This window comes from Triplophysa rosa, linkage group LG11 (genome assembly GCF_024868665.1).
Source record: "Triplophysa rosa linkage group LG11, Trosa_1v2, whole genome shotgun sequence".
NCBI classification, from domain to species: domain Eukaryota; kingdom Metazoa; phylum Chordata; class Actinopteri; order Cypriniformes; family Nemacheilidae; genus Triplophysa; species Triplophysa rosa.
In genome coordinates, this window is record NC_079900.1 from 13,283,204 (window position 1) to 13,299,128 (window position 15,925).

At 39.2% G+C, this 15,925-nt stretch overlaps 1 protein-coding gene across 1 annotated transcript in view; it reads right to left on the reverse strand.

Annotated features, from left to right (window-relative positions):
* cacna1aa (calcium channel, voltage-dependent, P/Q type, alpha 1A subunit, a) overlaps positions 1-15,469 on the reverse strand; it is an 80,848-nt gene extending 65,379 nt beyond the window's left edge. Inside the window, exons 1-3 of the mRNA XM_057346269.1 lie at positions 13,832-15,469; positions 3,988-4,093; positions 3,703-3,842 (exon numbers count right to left, since the gene is read on the reverse strand). Of these exons, the coding sequence (XP_057202252.1) occupies positions 3,703-3,842; positions 3,988-4,093; positions 13,832-14,103 (518 nt within the window). The 5' untranslated portion in view covers positions 14,104-15,469. The remainder of the gene's footprint in view (positions 1-3,702; positions 3,843-3,987; positions 4,094-13,831) is intronic.
* Positions 15,470-15,925: the final 456 nt, after the last annotated feature.

Consider the following 15,925-nt stretch of genomic DNA (forward strand, 5'->3'; position numbering starts at 1 on the left):
GAGAGAGAGAGAGAGAGAGAGAGAGAGAGAGAGAGAGAGAGAGAGAGTGGCTCCGTGTTCTTGTGTCTCAAGGCTTTGCTGGATGATTGATCATCTGCAGTAGTGAAAAACAGGTTACTGCAGCAGCTCCTACATAAACTGCTCTCACTGGCTTGCTCTGCTTTTCCTCTCTCGCTCACTCTCTCCCTCTCACCAGCCACCTCATTTTTCCAACCTATTGCTTCTCCAGTTGCATTCTTGCTTTTCTCTTGTCTTGCTCTTTCTCGCTCTCTTTTCTAAGCCTCAGGAAACATGGAAAGACAAACCCAAAAATCACACTGCAATTCCTTCCACCTGCCACATCAGCTGCTCTCTCTCTCTTTCCCATTCAATACTGACTCGCTCCCCCTCTCCTTACAATCTATACACTAACTTAGCATCAGATTTCAATTTAAACACAGAAATACAAATACACACATACATTTAGCTGCTAACAAGGACAAAAAATCAACCAATTTCAAGGGTACATGAAGCCAACAGAGAAAATGGCTGCCTTATACAGCAAGCTCTCCTCCGTACTGCAGCCAACACACCCTGTGACCCATTTACACACACAACGTCACTTAAACAACTAACAGGGGAATGCTCATTCTGTATGTACACACATAATCACCCAAGACAACATATACCAAAAATCCTTCACCTTATGTGGCCCTGGCCCTGTTTTGCACGATACATTTTTTTCCCTATAAACAGATAACCAAATTGAACAAAAAACTCACTAGGTACACCAATGTCTACCTCAGGCTACGTGTGGTCGTCTGTATAATAGAGTCAGTTCATGACTGATATTATGATATTATCACACACGCCTCCTACTTTTCACATTTGTTTACAATACCCATACATTATCAATAACATGAGACTTATCACAGTTCAGTGTTTGCAGTCATACTGGCAGATTGGCTAAGATAAATCAAGTTTGTGGATTGTAGGTCAAGTGGCAATGTCTTGCTGAGCCATATTATAAACACCTCAGTCCTATTCCACTAAAATACAAACACAGATGTAATCCAATACTTTTTTCTTCTTAAAAAAAAGAAAACAAACTCTAATGAACAACAAATGATAACTTGTTTTTGTAGTAAAATCATAACAACCTTAAAATTACTACAGTCTCAACACAATAACCACAGTTTAACCATAGCATTTGTAGCAAAACAATGGGTAATAATACGAGTAGCAATCTATCTGCCAAAAAACATGATCACTTTTCTATAAAAATACCATGGTTCATTTTCCTAATGCTGGACTGACACATGTGTCAATAGGAAAAATCCTCCGATTTTCAAAACCATCAGAATCTTCCTTCTTGTGTTCGCAACAAAACACAGACATCCACCTCCTCCATGCAGTCTCTTCAGCCCTGTCACCCCTACACCTGTATGCTTTTCTTTTTCTCTCTCTTTTCTCAGGTGACATTTGCAGTGTGTGCTTGCTGCTTGTATCCGCAGTGCTGCTCTGATCTGAGCTCACCATGAGCTCATTAGGTCAGGAGAACACAACGTCACTCGCTGTGCAGTTACACACTTACATACAGTGCACACACATGCATGCTCACACAAACACATGCCATTTAAAGATCTTCACTGTGTTTTTAGCACAAAAAAGAGATTATATATGCTTCTTTGCATTAGGGAAGCGGTACTGTGTACCTCAGTTAAGCATGCCAGATCTCAGATACAGCTACTTTATATTCGCAGCCCAGCACTCTTTCCTATAGGCAGAGCAGGCAGTTGCCTAGGGTCTCAGGCTTGGAGGTGGGGGCTCCATAGCTTTAACGTGTCTCCAACTTAACGTGTCGCACATAACATCAAACTACTGCAAGTGTTTCGAAAATATAAATGCAGCAGTTTACTTGAGTCTTGGCTGCGTGCTCCTGTCCTAACATGCAGCGCGACGCATGTCCCCGCACATCTCTTTTACAGTCATTGGCGTTGTTTGTCATAACGAAAGAGTATTATTTTACCCGTTTTAAAACGCTTGCTCATTTAAACTTTCTATCGATTTCTCACTCGAAGTCACTCGTGCACCCTTACGAAAATTAACCATGTTTTTTTTTTTAGGTACAAGTGCAGTAACCATGTTTTTTTGGTGCATTGATTACTTAGGGAAAAAACATGGTTTTACTACAGTAACCATCGTCTACTATGGTTTTTACAAAAAACATGGTTATTTTGTGATAACCATTGTTTTACTACAGTAACCATGTTTTTTTGGGGTTTTAACTGTAGTAAAACCATGGTTTTTCCATTTTAACTGTAGTAAAACCATGATAAATTTTCGTAAGGGACATAGACGCCAGTTCCCATACAGCGCAAGGCTACACGCAAGATCTCTATCGCGTCTTTTTGCGTTACTGTGAAATACAAGGTTATGTCAAAAACACATGAAAACAGTCCGATATGTCTTAAGTGAAAGCAAACAGTCGGATATGTATCCCTATATCGGATCAGTGGATTAAAGTTACTGTTGTTATTGCGCAATAACCCCTTCAGTGTGACACAAGAAGACCCTCCGCTTCGCGTCGTGTCTTCATCACATCACACTGTCAGCTCCGGCTGCGTCACATTATCCCTTACGTACATACCTGATAATAAGATTTTGTCAACCCCTACTTTGGCCTAAACAGTCTGTCATTCTTTCTTTCTTTTGAAGTGGAACACACCTACAGTATCCCTTATACACGTGTCCACCATCCAAGACACAGGCAGCAAAAAACTAAAGTTATTGCCCATTGGTCCAGTCTCTGAATGTAGGCTATAGAAAGAATAAACACTTTCCTGCAGCTGACTGATTATCAGTCATTTATTTATGATGGTGCCTTTTCTTATTTTAAATATATACTCATCCAAAAGAGTGGAAAAGTGATCTTTTACAGTGTCTTACTGTAAAATTGTGTCAAAAAAATAAAAAAAACTACTAAACAACTCAAAAAAAAAATCCTGGCTGCCCTAAAATTTTATTTTGAAACAATTTCAAATGTAAACAGACTTTTTAAAAATATCAATAACTTGTTAAAATTGTTACATTTTTACTGTGTAAAAAATGCTTTATTTATTCTAAAAGGTGGAGGAGATGAGGGTGCTGTGAGGGGTATTTAAAATAATTTTGCCCAGGGCCTCCAAATGTGTAGAACCGGCCCTGACTGCCCTTGAGAAATTGTGTTTTGGGCTCACTGTTTTTACAGAATTTTTCTGTTCTTTTTTTTTTTACAGATTTTCCACATATATATAATGTAAAAAACTGTAATTTTACTGTTTTTACAGATTTTTCATTTGTAACAAACGTAAAATTACAGAAAAATACCTAAAATTTACAAGAAAACATCATTACATCATTACATTATCATTATCATTACATCTTCTGGGGCGCCAGCTGGCAGAAAATTTCCATTTTTTTACAGGATTTTTTTACAGTTTATTTATGAAAATATGGTCAAAAAATGTAAAATTACAAAAAGACCGCAAATTTACAAGAAAAACAGGGAAACATTTTTTTACAGTGTGTATTCTAGCCCAAAACTGATTTTAATTTCTTTAGTGGATGGGGCATGTGCAAATAAACAGCGCTATCACTGGTGTAATTAATTGATAGTGATCCTTCTGTATTCACATGCATGAGCCATTTGTGTACAAGTGTTCATAACTGCTTGGAACTTACCCAGTAAGCACCACTACAAAGTCCATAACATTCCAGCCGTTTCGTAGGTAGGAGCCCTTGTGGAAGGCAAAGCCCAGAGCCAAGATCTTAATGCCCGACTCAAAACAGAAAATGCCGATGAAATAGGGTTCTGTGTCCTCCTGTGAGGGACAATCAGAGAAAAACACGAGGTTAGTTACATGCAACATATACCAGGGACCAATTATTATCTGTATTCTGTGGTCTGTGTGTGTTTTTTAAGTTATGTAGCTTCTGGTTTTTCAATACACTGACACAAAGACTCACCAAGCGCTCTGACATAGGGGTCTTGTCACCATCTGGAAGGTGCTGTTCCAGGGCCAGGACAATGCAGTTGGCGATGATGGTAGCCAGGATCATGTACTCAAATGGAGTGAGAATCACTGGTTAAGGAAAATGACTTGACACAATGCTACTGCTGGTTAACGCAAAGGTTTGTGGTTTATAGCCTTTTTGAACATCTAAGAAGACTCAAATGCTTAAAGTCAAGCATTTCTCAACAATCCCACAATCGCGGTAGTCAGACGCTCAGCATCCACACTGAATAAACTGAAAACACACACAGAGCTCTGCATCAGTGTACATATACATTAGCTTTAAAATCTCCAAAATCAGATTTTTCATAGCGGCTGGTTGAGCCTGTGGCAAATAAGCTGGTATTCATGCCAAAGTAATACGGGCTGTGGTTGAGTATGAGTCAGGCAGATTCTGTATGCTTTAAATGACCTCATCACTCGACACTTGCATTCACTGCAGGCCAATTTGCGTGCAGGCTAACATACAAGCTCAGAAGGAAACATACAGTATATTATTATTATGCATGCCTAGATAAATAATTGGTTATTAATCATGTGAATGTGACAATAGATTAATTTCTATACATTTAAATACATTAAAAGCATAAATACGTTTTGTATTTTTCTGCCGTTACCAAAAAGGTCAACTGCATGTCCAACCTCCAAAAAAAAATTTTACTCACCGAGGCCAGTTTTTGCTCGCATTGGTGCTTGGCAAGTGGTCACTCTGTCTATATGCAGTAAAAGAGAGAGATCTGGAAGGTTTTCAAAGGCGCTGTACTGTAAATGCTTGTGAAATAATACCCGGCAATGAGTCCAGCATTACAATGCATTACCACTTACAGTGCCTTTTAATTAGCCCTGCTTGACCTCTGCTCTGTGTGTGTGTGCATGTTTTCCACATGCGTGAACAACCATCATCAATGTTGATATTGTTATGTGTGATCATTCTAGTGTTTAATTTAAATACTACAACTGGGGTGTGTGTGTGTGTTCGGCCGGAAATTCTGCCTCTTTTTGGAAGTGCCTGTCGGGATGGAAAGATAAAAGGGAAAGTGGACATCCTGTTTCTGATCTAGAGACTGTGTGTGTGATATGGCCGCAGACGGTAATTTGTTTGCAGTGCTTTGAAGACTCCTTGCATCTCTGGCTTTGTGAAAAGGGGGCCTGTATAAAATAGGATGCATATTCACTGCTGTGATCTGTTCTGCCAGAACACTTTAATTATAAACCCACCTTCCTCCTTCTGCACAGCACTATATATAGTAACACCACAGAGATGCAATAAAGCGGAAGACTATGGAAAGGAAGAAAGTGTCCCTTTTCAGCCTCTGTGGGTGTGCGTAAAGTAGTATCGGTGGCATCACGCTGGAAAACATTATCCGCTGCTATGAGAGCGAAAGGTCATGTGTGTTAGAAGTAAGGGTACTCAGGTGGTACAGGAGGTTATGGCACAAGGCCGAGAGAGGTGAGGGATCAAAGTGCATATAGAGAGAGAGAATATCAGTTTAGCAGTCGCAATTACTGACCAGAATGATCCCTGTTACCCTATATTCTAAATCCAACAGCCAGCTGCCTCCAAAAAACACGCAAACTTGCCACTGTATTTACCTGCACACAAATCTGTGTATGTGTGCCACCCGCCCTTCAAAAGTCCTGCACTCATTCCATCAGAATCCATTGTTCCCGCACTTTCCCAGAGCCGCATCAATCTCTCATGCATCCCGTCAATCTCTCATTTTCCATCCCTTCATCTTTCCTCCACGTCCTCTCAGCCGGCTGCTCCCTCATTCCACCTCTCCCACTAAACCTGTGCATTCATCATCTCCCTCCATCAGCCCATCTCCATTCAGCCGAGTGCAGTCTGCACCGTCAGCTGCCTGACACGCTGCTCCACGGAGAAATGGATGGAGAAATATGGAGAGACAAGTTGAGAGGAGAAAGTAAAGAATACAATCTAAAATGGAAAGAAAAGATATAGATGAAAGAACCCTACACAGTAAAATCGCTAGTAAAAACGGTCAAGTTAAAAAAGGACACTGAGAGACACTGTGAGTGTTCATTTAACACTGTCGATTTTAGTGTGTAGGCACATATGGACACAGTTTAATGCCACATGAAGCAATTATCATTACATCTCTGCAAAACACTGAAGGTTGCCAACTAAGCAAACATGGCTTTGAAATATTGTGATGTCATTATTAATGCTACGTGAATGTAAATACGAAAATTTATATTCCAGTTTTTTTTTAATTTTGAGTAATGGAAAGGGAATAATTGTTACAGCTACTTTTAGACAGGCAGAAATTAATATCTTGAAGACTATACATTGTACAGTTGTTTCTACTTCCGTGTTATTAAACCATTCAAACTATATAAAGTTTTAAGAAAATCTATATAAATAGGTTATATAAAACATTTGTTTATGCTAACTATTAGTAAATGAATGGAGTAATGATGTACCGTAACAGCAATTATAAAAACGACAAGTAACCGAAGAAAATAATTCTAATTTACATACAAGCTGATGTAAATTTGTCAGCTAAGCAGTGGTGTGGAAACTTCATTAAACGTCTATGTCAACTGCACAGGTGTAATATACAGGTGTAAGCAAGGACATATCTTACTTTCTTTCACACGCTGTCTTCTCACAGTAAACAAGATGATCTATTGTAAAAAACACTGTATCTGTATAACAATAAAGACATTACATGACTTTACCTAGCGACTGATAGTGTTCATTGAGAAACACTTACACATGTATTGTAATGTATTTAAGTAATACATTGCTGTACTTCTGAAACCTTGTATGACCAAATTCGCTTTTTTCAGGAAATAAAAAAATGTACTTTTTAAATTATTACATACTGTTGACACTTTTTAATACTTTGTATTAGTTAGATATTTACAAAACCCAAAGACAAACATAACGCGTGACTAATAATGATGATTTATGGGAAAAATACAAATCATGAAATATGGACAAGGTTTCAGAAGGACAGCAGTGAATAGGTCTGCATACAAACTATGCCGTCAATAATCTCTACAAATATTTTAACATAAATCAGACACCTTTCATACAGTTCTACAGTCTTACTCGTACTCTGACATCTATTAGGCTACTTGTGCTCTCTGAAAATCTATTTCACAGTCTTCTGCAGATCCCCCAAATCAGTGCAAAAACATTAAAAAAGTCTGTTTTGGCTCATCAGGCATTCCTCACCACAGCTTAACTTTATTGAAGACTTGCAATCTACAAAATCCAATACAAAGCAGTGCTATCAAAATGGCTGACTAGACACATCTGACTGTAGTGCTCGGAGAAGTCGAATGAGTTGAAGCAATCATATGCAGTTATACACTTTAATCCACTAATACAGTACATGAGTGATTCAAGGAGCATGTCAGTCAGTCAGTGAGTGTGTGCTGCGTGTTTGACGTGTGTGAATCACTGGTTCTGTAATTAGCCGTAGTAAAAGTCAGTGCGCTATACAGTGCGACCTGAGAAGCCCAGCCAGTAAAATGTAAATATGTATTGATTTCCTCATCTGGCTGTAAGGTCCCAGGCTGTTTGCTTTTCTAATACTATCTCTAGCATTCTGGAGCTGCAGTCTGAATAATTTATTAACTAGAAACAGGGGTGTTTTTTCTCTAAATGCAGCTATAAAAGATGTGCCTGTAGTTACACTAATACGCTCTCCATCTCTTTCGCTCACTTTAATCACTCATTTACCCTTTCTTTACCCTTTGCTTTTCTAAAAGCTCATTCAGTCTGTTAGGACAGGATTAGCATTGATACTGTGTATGTGTGTGCGTCAGTAGGTATGTGTTACTGGACAATACTGTAGTCTAATTAACTTTACACCACGGTCTCCTCTGTAAATTCCTAAATCAGCCTCCTGATATCACTCATTAATTCATGGTAATTTATGTAGGCTATTGCTTGGTTATAGAGCAGTCTTTGTGAAAAAAAATGTCAAAAACTTTTGCAGTGTACCAGTGAAGTACTTTATCTTAAGGGACCCACATCTTTTCCTTCTTTTCAGTCACATTACATGCAACTATTTCAGCCTGGCTGCCTCCAGACGTTGACAAGTGTAGTCAATTCTGTAGTCAAGACCTAGACACAGGTCTAATGTGTCATTTTTTGGAGTATCTATTTAAAGAAATGCAATATAATAAACATAACTATGTCTTCAGAGGTGTATAAAGACCTCACATAATGAAGCGTTATGTTTTTATTACCTTAGAATGAGATCTATCTACATACACGGCAGGTCCCCTAGCATGGAATTCGTCATGTTGTTTCTACAGTAGCCCTAAACAGACAAACTGCTCTACAGAGCTCATTTCGTAAATACGTTATCTCCTTCAGCAAAAGAAGAGAAACGTGACAGCATCTTAGTGCTGTGTCAGCCACCTTGCTTCTAAAGGGAGGGATGTGAGCCGTTGGTTGCAATTCACAACCTCACCACTAGATGCAGCTAAATTTCAGACACTGGACCTTCAAAAAGCTAGAGACTTTGTGTCCTACAAGTGAACAAATAGTGTTTGTTTAAAATGCAGTTATAGGAGTGGGTAAATCTAAATTGGATGATCCCAAAATAACAAGAGAAAAAGTGTAAACATAACTGACAATGACTTGGATACATTCTCTTGCTAACAGAATAGCACAATTTTCGGCAGTGGTGGCAACGTGAAATATAAAAATAAGTGTGCATTGACATGTAGAAGATGATCAACTATAAGAAATTATATATGGTTATATAGTTTTCAGTTAATCAGTTTAAACTGCAGCCCTAACCTCCACTGTAAAACTTTGCTGTAGTTTTTGCAGCAGGTTTGACAGTAACTTACTGTAGATTTAATGACTACTTAATATACTTTCCAATTAGTACTGTTTTCAATTACTTTAATAAAAATTAAAACACTTTGACTTTTGAGATTCAAAATGAGCAAGAAGAGACTGGCATTATCACAGCAACACTGCAAAAAACGACATTCTTCTTAAGCATTTTTCTCTTGTTTTCTGTAAAAATATTTAAAACTTCTTAAATTACGATACATTTACACAACAAGAAAAGTGACCCAAGATATTAAGTCTTGTTTATGAAAGAAAAATATATAAACTAGGTAAGTTTATGCTTAAAACAAAATTGCACATTACTCTACAGTTAGTTACTGGCAAACCTGCTGCGAAATTACAGTAAAGTTTTACGTGTCCATTTACCCAAAAACAAACAAAAGTTTAACAAATAAAAAAAAGTTGCAGTATTCTATTGCTGCAACAATAGAAGCACAGTACTGTAGAGTAAAACATTTTATACCTCAGGCTAACATGCAAGTCTGTGTTTGTGTTTGAGAGGAGGCAGCAGGTGGAGGTGTGCGCCAGTGAAAACAACATTAGCAGAAGCAGCACGTGACTGTACAAACACCAGCATGAAAATTCAAGCCAGCATCTTTTTTTCTCTCTCAGTGCCCGAAATAGTTTCTCCCAAGTCAGCATCACACACACATACCACCCAGCCATAGAACTGAATAATTTACTACTAGAACACGAGATACAGAACAAGAGCGAATGAGAAACACACGAGAATGAGGAGGAAGGTTGGCAGAAATCACAAGAGATGCCAATAAAACATTTCACTGAACTGACTGCAGGTACATACTGTACATGTCAACACACATGCAAACACGGCTTTGTTCACATTATTAATAGAGGTTCAGGTTTCTCGGCGGATCAACTGTATGAAGCAGTTGTTGGTTGGGTTCTGTGTCATCGCTGCCTCCTGTGCAGTAGCATCTTAGCAGTGCTGGGCTGAAACATTACGGATGACTGCCATTTTTTAGACCCAGATGGTAAGAGGTACGAAACCACCAGAATCGTCCAGAAGGCGAATACAAACAGCCATGTGCACATGATGCTTATCTGAAATACCACGACTGGTGCTCTTGACTTGCTAATAGAACACTGTCAGAATAAATGGTCAAAATATGTACCCTTTTGTCACTGGGGCAGCAGTACCCTTTTAAAAAGTACACATTTACACCTAAAACGATTACAAAGGAACACATTGGTTCCAAATGTATACATATCTGTACCTAATGGTACATACATATTAGGACCTTATTGACAGGTTACTGCCCCAGTGACAAAAAGGTACGTGTTATGACCATTTTGTTCTGACAGCGAAGGTCACATTCCAATTATTTAACACCCCTTTACACAGAATATTAGAAAACAAATGTGTGAACTTAGTCTAGCCAACTAAACTAAAAAATATGTGGGCACTATGAGGAATTTTTTAAATATAAAAATATGTTCTATAGCCAAATCTATGTCTCCACTACACAGTATAGTCTATATAATTATTCAAATCACTTATTGCCATCTTTTACAATCATGCCTATAAAAAAGTGAAGGAGGAGACAGAGAGTGAGACAGTGGGTGTGAGTGACAGTCAGTGAGACAGTTGTGTGAATGAATCTAAGGTGATAGACTTTAACTGTGAGTAACTGAGGACGAGAGAGGGATTCTTAACAGTTAACATTGTCAAATGAGACTTAATGATATTATCATCATACACTTAAAAAAGGCTATAGATGATAGAAGAACCTTTTTGGTTCCCCAAAGAACCATTTACACAAAGATTCTTATAAGCACCATATCGTTCTTTTTTATCTAAAGAGCCTGTTTCCACTACAAAGGACCTTTTGTATAACAGAAAAGGATACTCATACGACTAATGTAACCTTGTGATATGTTTTATTTAGGTGCGTATGTGATCTAACATGGCTTCCATCCTAAAATATTTATATACAGTCTCCCTCTCTCTTCCGGAATACAGAATGTTTTCCATCAAATCTATTTCATCCTTTGAGGTTTCTTTCCTTCTTTTTGAAGTCTGTCTACATCTTGTAAAGTCTCAGTGTCTTTTTTATCTACGTTTCTACCTACACAAACCATCAATTGATACGCCTAATAAATAAACACACTTTACATACAATCTAAAACCCCCAATTCGTATACTCTTAACTCCAACATTTGTTTATCACGGCTGTTTCTTGTGCATGCATTTACATTACATTTACATTTGGTCATTTAGCAGACTCTTGTATCCAAAGCGACTTACAAATGAGGTAAACAATAGAAGCAATACTAAACCATGCTAAACCTTGTAAGCGACACTACATTTACCAAATCATACATTTACCTTCACACAGACATGTTTTACACAATCCACTCTCTCAACTCACTCAAGGCTGGTCAAATCTATACCGTCAATTTATGCTGAATAAACAGGACTGGAAAATATTTCTACAACAGTGGTTCAGGCACAAAATGCCAACATGCTCTCCCCAAACACTGTGTAAGGCACAACAGCATTCAGACATCACAACAGTCATTTTTTCTACCACAGTTATTACAGTCTTGACATATTCTGCAACCCTTTAACAAAACTATGGTGCAAAGGAGTGGGCATTGGAGTATTTAGCTATACATATATACGCTTATCTGGGGCCCTTCTGTATTCATACAACAGAGATCAGGAGCCACAAAGGCAGGAGGAAAGGAAACAAGACATGCTTTTTAAAATCCAGCACTGTTATTTTTAGCCTGACGGGAACCATGGAAAAGAAGTGCGTAAGAAATCTGCTTGTAATAAAAGAAGGCTAGCTGGTACTATGTCAGAAATATGTCATAGAATAAAGAAATAGGGCCTACATATTTTTTGTGCTGTACGTATGCACCAGACTTTACCACAGCGCTTTGAAATGTTGACACACACACATACAGTACATTGCAAAAAATGACTTCCTTACTAAGTCTTTTTTTCTTATTTTCCGGTAAAAATATCTAAACATATATTATATATATATAAACATTCTTGAATCAAGAAGCATTTTCTTGGTGAGCAAACTGACCTAAGAAAATAAGTCTTGTTTTTAGTAAAAAAATATGAAATTTCAGTGAATTTGTGATTAAAACAAGCAAAACAATCTGCCAATGGGGTAAGAAACATAATCTTGAATTGAGTGACTAAGAAAAAGGTCAACCTTAATTCAAGATTATTTTTCTTACCCCATTGGCAGATTTTTTGTTTTAAGCACGAATTCACTGAAATTTCATATTTTTTTACTAAAAACAAGACTTATTTTCTTAGGTCAGTTTGCTCATCAAGAAAATGCTTCTTGATTCAAGAATTTGTAGACATTTTTACTGGAAAACAAGAAAAAAAGACTTAGTAAGAAAGTCATTTTTGCAGTGTATGCATCAGCATCTATACTGGCACAAATGGTGCTCGATTTTAAAGCCGGCGGCATTTACATTTACATTTATTCATTTAGTAGACGCTTTTATCCAAAGCGACTTACAGATGAGGGAAACAATTGGAACAACATAAGGACAACAAAAAGCTAAGTGCAATAAAAGAAAACTGGTCTCATATAGCCTACCACAGTTTACAGAGCTAAGTTTTATTAAAAAAAATTGAAAGAGAAAAGAGATAGAAGTCAGAACTGATCAGTCAGGTGCTGACGGGAGAGATGTGTTTTCAGACGATTCTTAAAGATAGCTACAGAATCTGCTGAACTTGTAGCAGCAGGCAGATCATTCCATAAATGCATGGAACCGATCCCGAGAAGGTACGTGAGAGAGATTTTTTACCTTTTGGGGATGGCACCACAAGACGTCGTTCATTTGCAGAGTAGGGATCTGGCAGGCATATAAATCTGCATTAGCGAGTGAAGATAAGGGGGTGCCAAATCAGTGGTGGTCTTGTAGGCCAGGAGCAGAGTCTTGAATTTGATTCGAGCAACTATTTATCATTAATGAGTTAAAGTCTGTACAAAGTGAAATAGATGCTGGTCAGTACTTTGTTTAAGAAACTGGGTGAGAAAGAGGATTTAAGAGACGAAGACAAAGAAAAGGCGAATAAATAATTTAAATTCTGCGGACTGAATGTAGATCACTGCCTCTATGGAAGGGCTCACGACTCAGATCAGAGTAACTTCTTTCTATCTGTCTCCCTCTGGTGTCCACTTCTCTTCAATCTGAACTATTTATAGCCTTAAACATACCTTTCTATCATTCATTTGCCTCTTGTGTCTTCTTCTGCCATTGGTCTGTGAAACAGAGCAGTAGCTCAGTTCATATTAACGTATCTTATAGAAAGAAAATGCACATATATGTTTCTTTATTGTTAAAGCTGAAAAAACTATATTCCGTACTGTGTGTTCAAGCCATGACCTCACTGACATGAGCATCGTGAGCTGATTCATTGAATACAAGTTGGATTTCTCTGCAGTGTTAAATAACCCGTTTAAAATGTCAGAGCTTTGGTCATGCAAACACGTCCTATATTCTGTTGCTTTTGGAATATGGGAAATGGTGGCTGTTCCTCTCCCCTCATCGCCCCCGTTTTCACCATCGCTTTCTCTCTCGCGTGACACCAGGACGAGATACTTCAATGCTGACATCAGCAAGCCTGCGCGGAACACAGCGCCGCCCGGCCGCTATCGTCACACACAGCTCACCTCACTCCCGTACGTAACACACCGAACACACACACACGCCAGAAATCGTATCAAATTATTGTGCCACAAGTAATCGTATAGCCTACCTAAAAAACTCAGAAAAACCAAAATTCAGCCCTTTACCTATTAGTAGGAGACGAAGCACAAAACCATCACATCACGTGCTTGTTTTATCATTAAATCAGCAGTATTGGATCGATAATTATTGTACATTATAAGGTGACATGTATACCTTAACTGAAGGCTTTGAGCTTCTCGTTTGGTGTTTAAAAGGATATGGCCATTCGGTGATCTTTTTGGCGTATTTTCTCACAAAGTTGTCCTCGCTGAAGATGAACAGAGATCGGTTGACAGTGAAGCAGTTTTGCCGCACTGGTATTGGGTTGTACAGGGCCATAGTTCTGGCTCGCTGGGCCATCGACTGCTTGTACATTCTCTGATGAGGACCCGGCGGGCCGCCCTGCCTGCTGCCGCCGCGGCCGGGTCCCCCTTGAGCGTGTCCCGGACCTCCGCCATACCTGGACGGCACCTCATCTCCGAACCTAGCCATTCTATAGACACCAAATGCCAGTCTTCACGAAGCAGGAGAAAAGAGGGTGAATATTCAACGCGACCACACCACATTACATCCCATCTGCTTCAAAACTTAATACGTGTATAACTGGAGTGTACATTTGTCTTCCTGGCTTTTACGTGACGTTTAGGATCCAGGAGCTGATGCTTGTATATTCTGGCAGAGAAAATTATTACAAAACAAACGAACAAAAAACAAGCAAAAATCGAATAAAACAAGCGTGCCTTAGGCTATGTTCTGTAGTTCACAGGTTCGTTGCACCTTTCAATTTACAAAATGGTCCATCATCATCTCATTTCATGTCCAAAATCATGCACTGTATACTTCCAAGGCAATGTAATTATTGGGTAAATCTCTCTTTTTCCGTTGCTCCATTCTCATATTTCCAGAACTGTCCCTCTCTTGCTTCGCTTGCTTTTCCTTGGAAATTCAGGTTGTAATTATCATAGCCACTATCAGTTATACGATCTAGGTGTAATAACCTTAAGTGAAGAAAAATGCAAAAATGTTGAGCAATCATTTGAGTTGACTTTTCAACGATACATTGCCATTTTTGCAATATCAAAATCTTGTTATAGGAAAAAATAGGATAAAAATCGAATTATTTATTTATTTAGTAACATCCGCAATATTTGGCACGGTATAGCTATAATCTGCCTTCGGTCACCCCTCGATCACGTTTACTCGCATGCATTTGCGATCTCCACTACAGACAGATGCGAGATGTCCTATGTTAATTCATATTTCTTTTGAACGACATATGTTTCTAGTCGGATGCAAAGAAACAGATCACAATGATCGATTGGTTTTGAGCTCACTGGTAAGGTGTCATCTTTTCCGCCAGAGCCATTACTAGCATTTCAGTGCGAGAATACCAATCCAACCGTCATAAAATCCAATGAAGGGACACACATAAAGTAAAACCATCAATCGTGAGAGGACAACGGCGACATCTCCGCGTTCCCATAGCCGCTCTTATTCATCGGGCTCCGGGCCGTGCAGGATCTGCTCATCTTCCACGAGTGAGGGCAATCCGTTCATGAGAACACTCGGATCCCTCTTTTCCTTATTTCTTCCAGTGTTGAGCTGTCTGTTAGCCTCGTTACTCTCCGTCAAGCGCCCCTGAGAAAAAAAAGAGGGGGAGGAGGCAGTTGAGGACGAATGTGGGGTGGGGGCTCTCAGGATATCGGTTTGTGAAACACAACCCGCTCCGATCAGCTGACAAGCTAAGCTATATAATGAGCAACTGATCAATTCAGTGCTATTCGTCTCCAAAGCACTTGCAGCACGCATGCACCCCCCCAGTACCCCTACTGATTCATTTATTCCTCTCCCCGGTCTGACTCCAGTATGGCTGTACCTGTACCTTCAACCTAAGTGTGTTGTCAGCCTGTGTGAGCTGCACACAGCTCACCTGCCTTTGCCGCACGATAATATCATCGGCTTGTTTATACGACAGAGTCGGGGTTGATCGGTTTTAGAGATAACGAAGCATCCCAATCTGGCAGCGCGTTGTCAGGACGGACTGTTTGTGCCCAGTGGACGGGGATGTGAGCGCTGGGAGACAGCTGCGCATTCAAACGCGCGTCTCTCGGGAACGGCTCCGCTTTGCGAGGGCATGCAGGGCGAGGACCGACGGGCTATTCTTAGCAGCACATTTCGGAATTAATAGACGGAGATTTCCCATCAGTACAGCTACCTCTGACAACTCTCCATCTCCACCAACACACCCACCCTTAATAGACTAGTGTCTATTAAAATGAATAATAAAACACTAGCTACTGACAATTTTAGATGA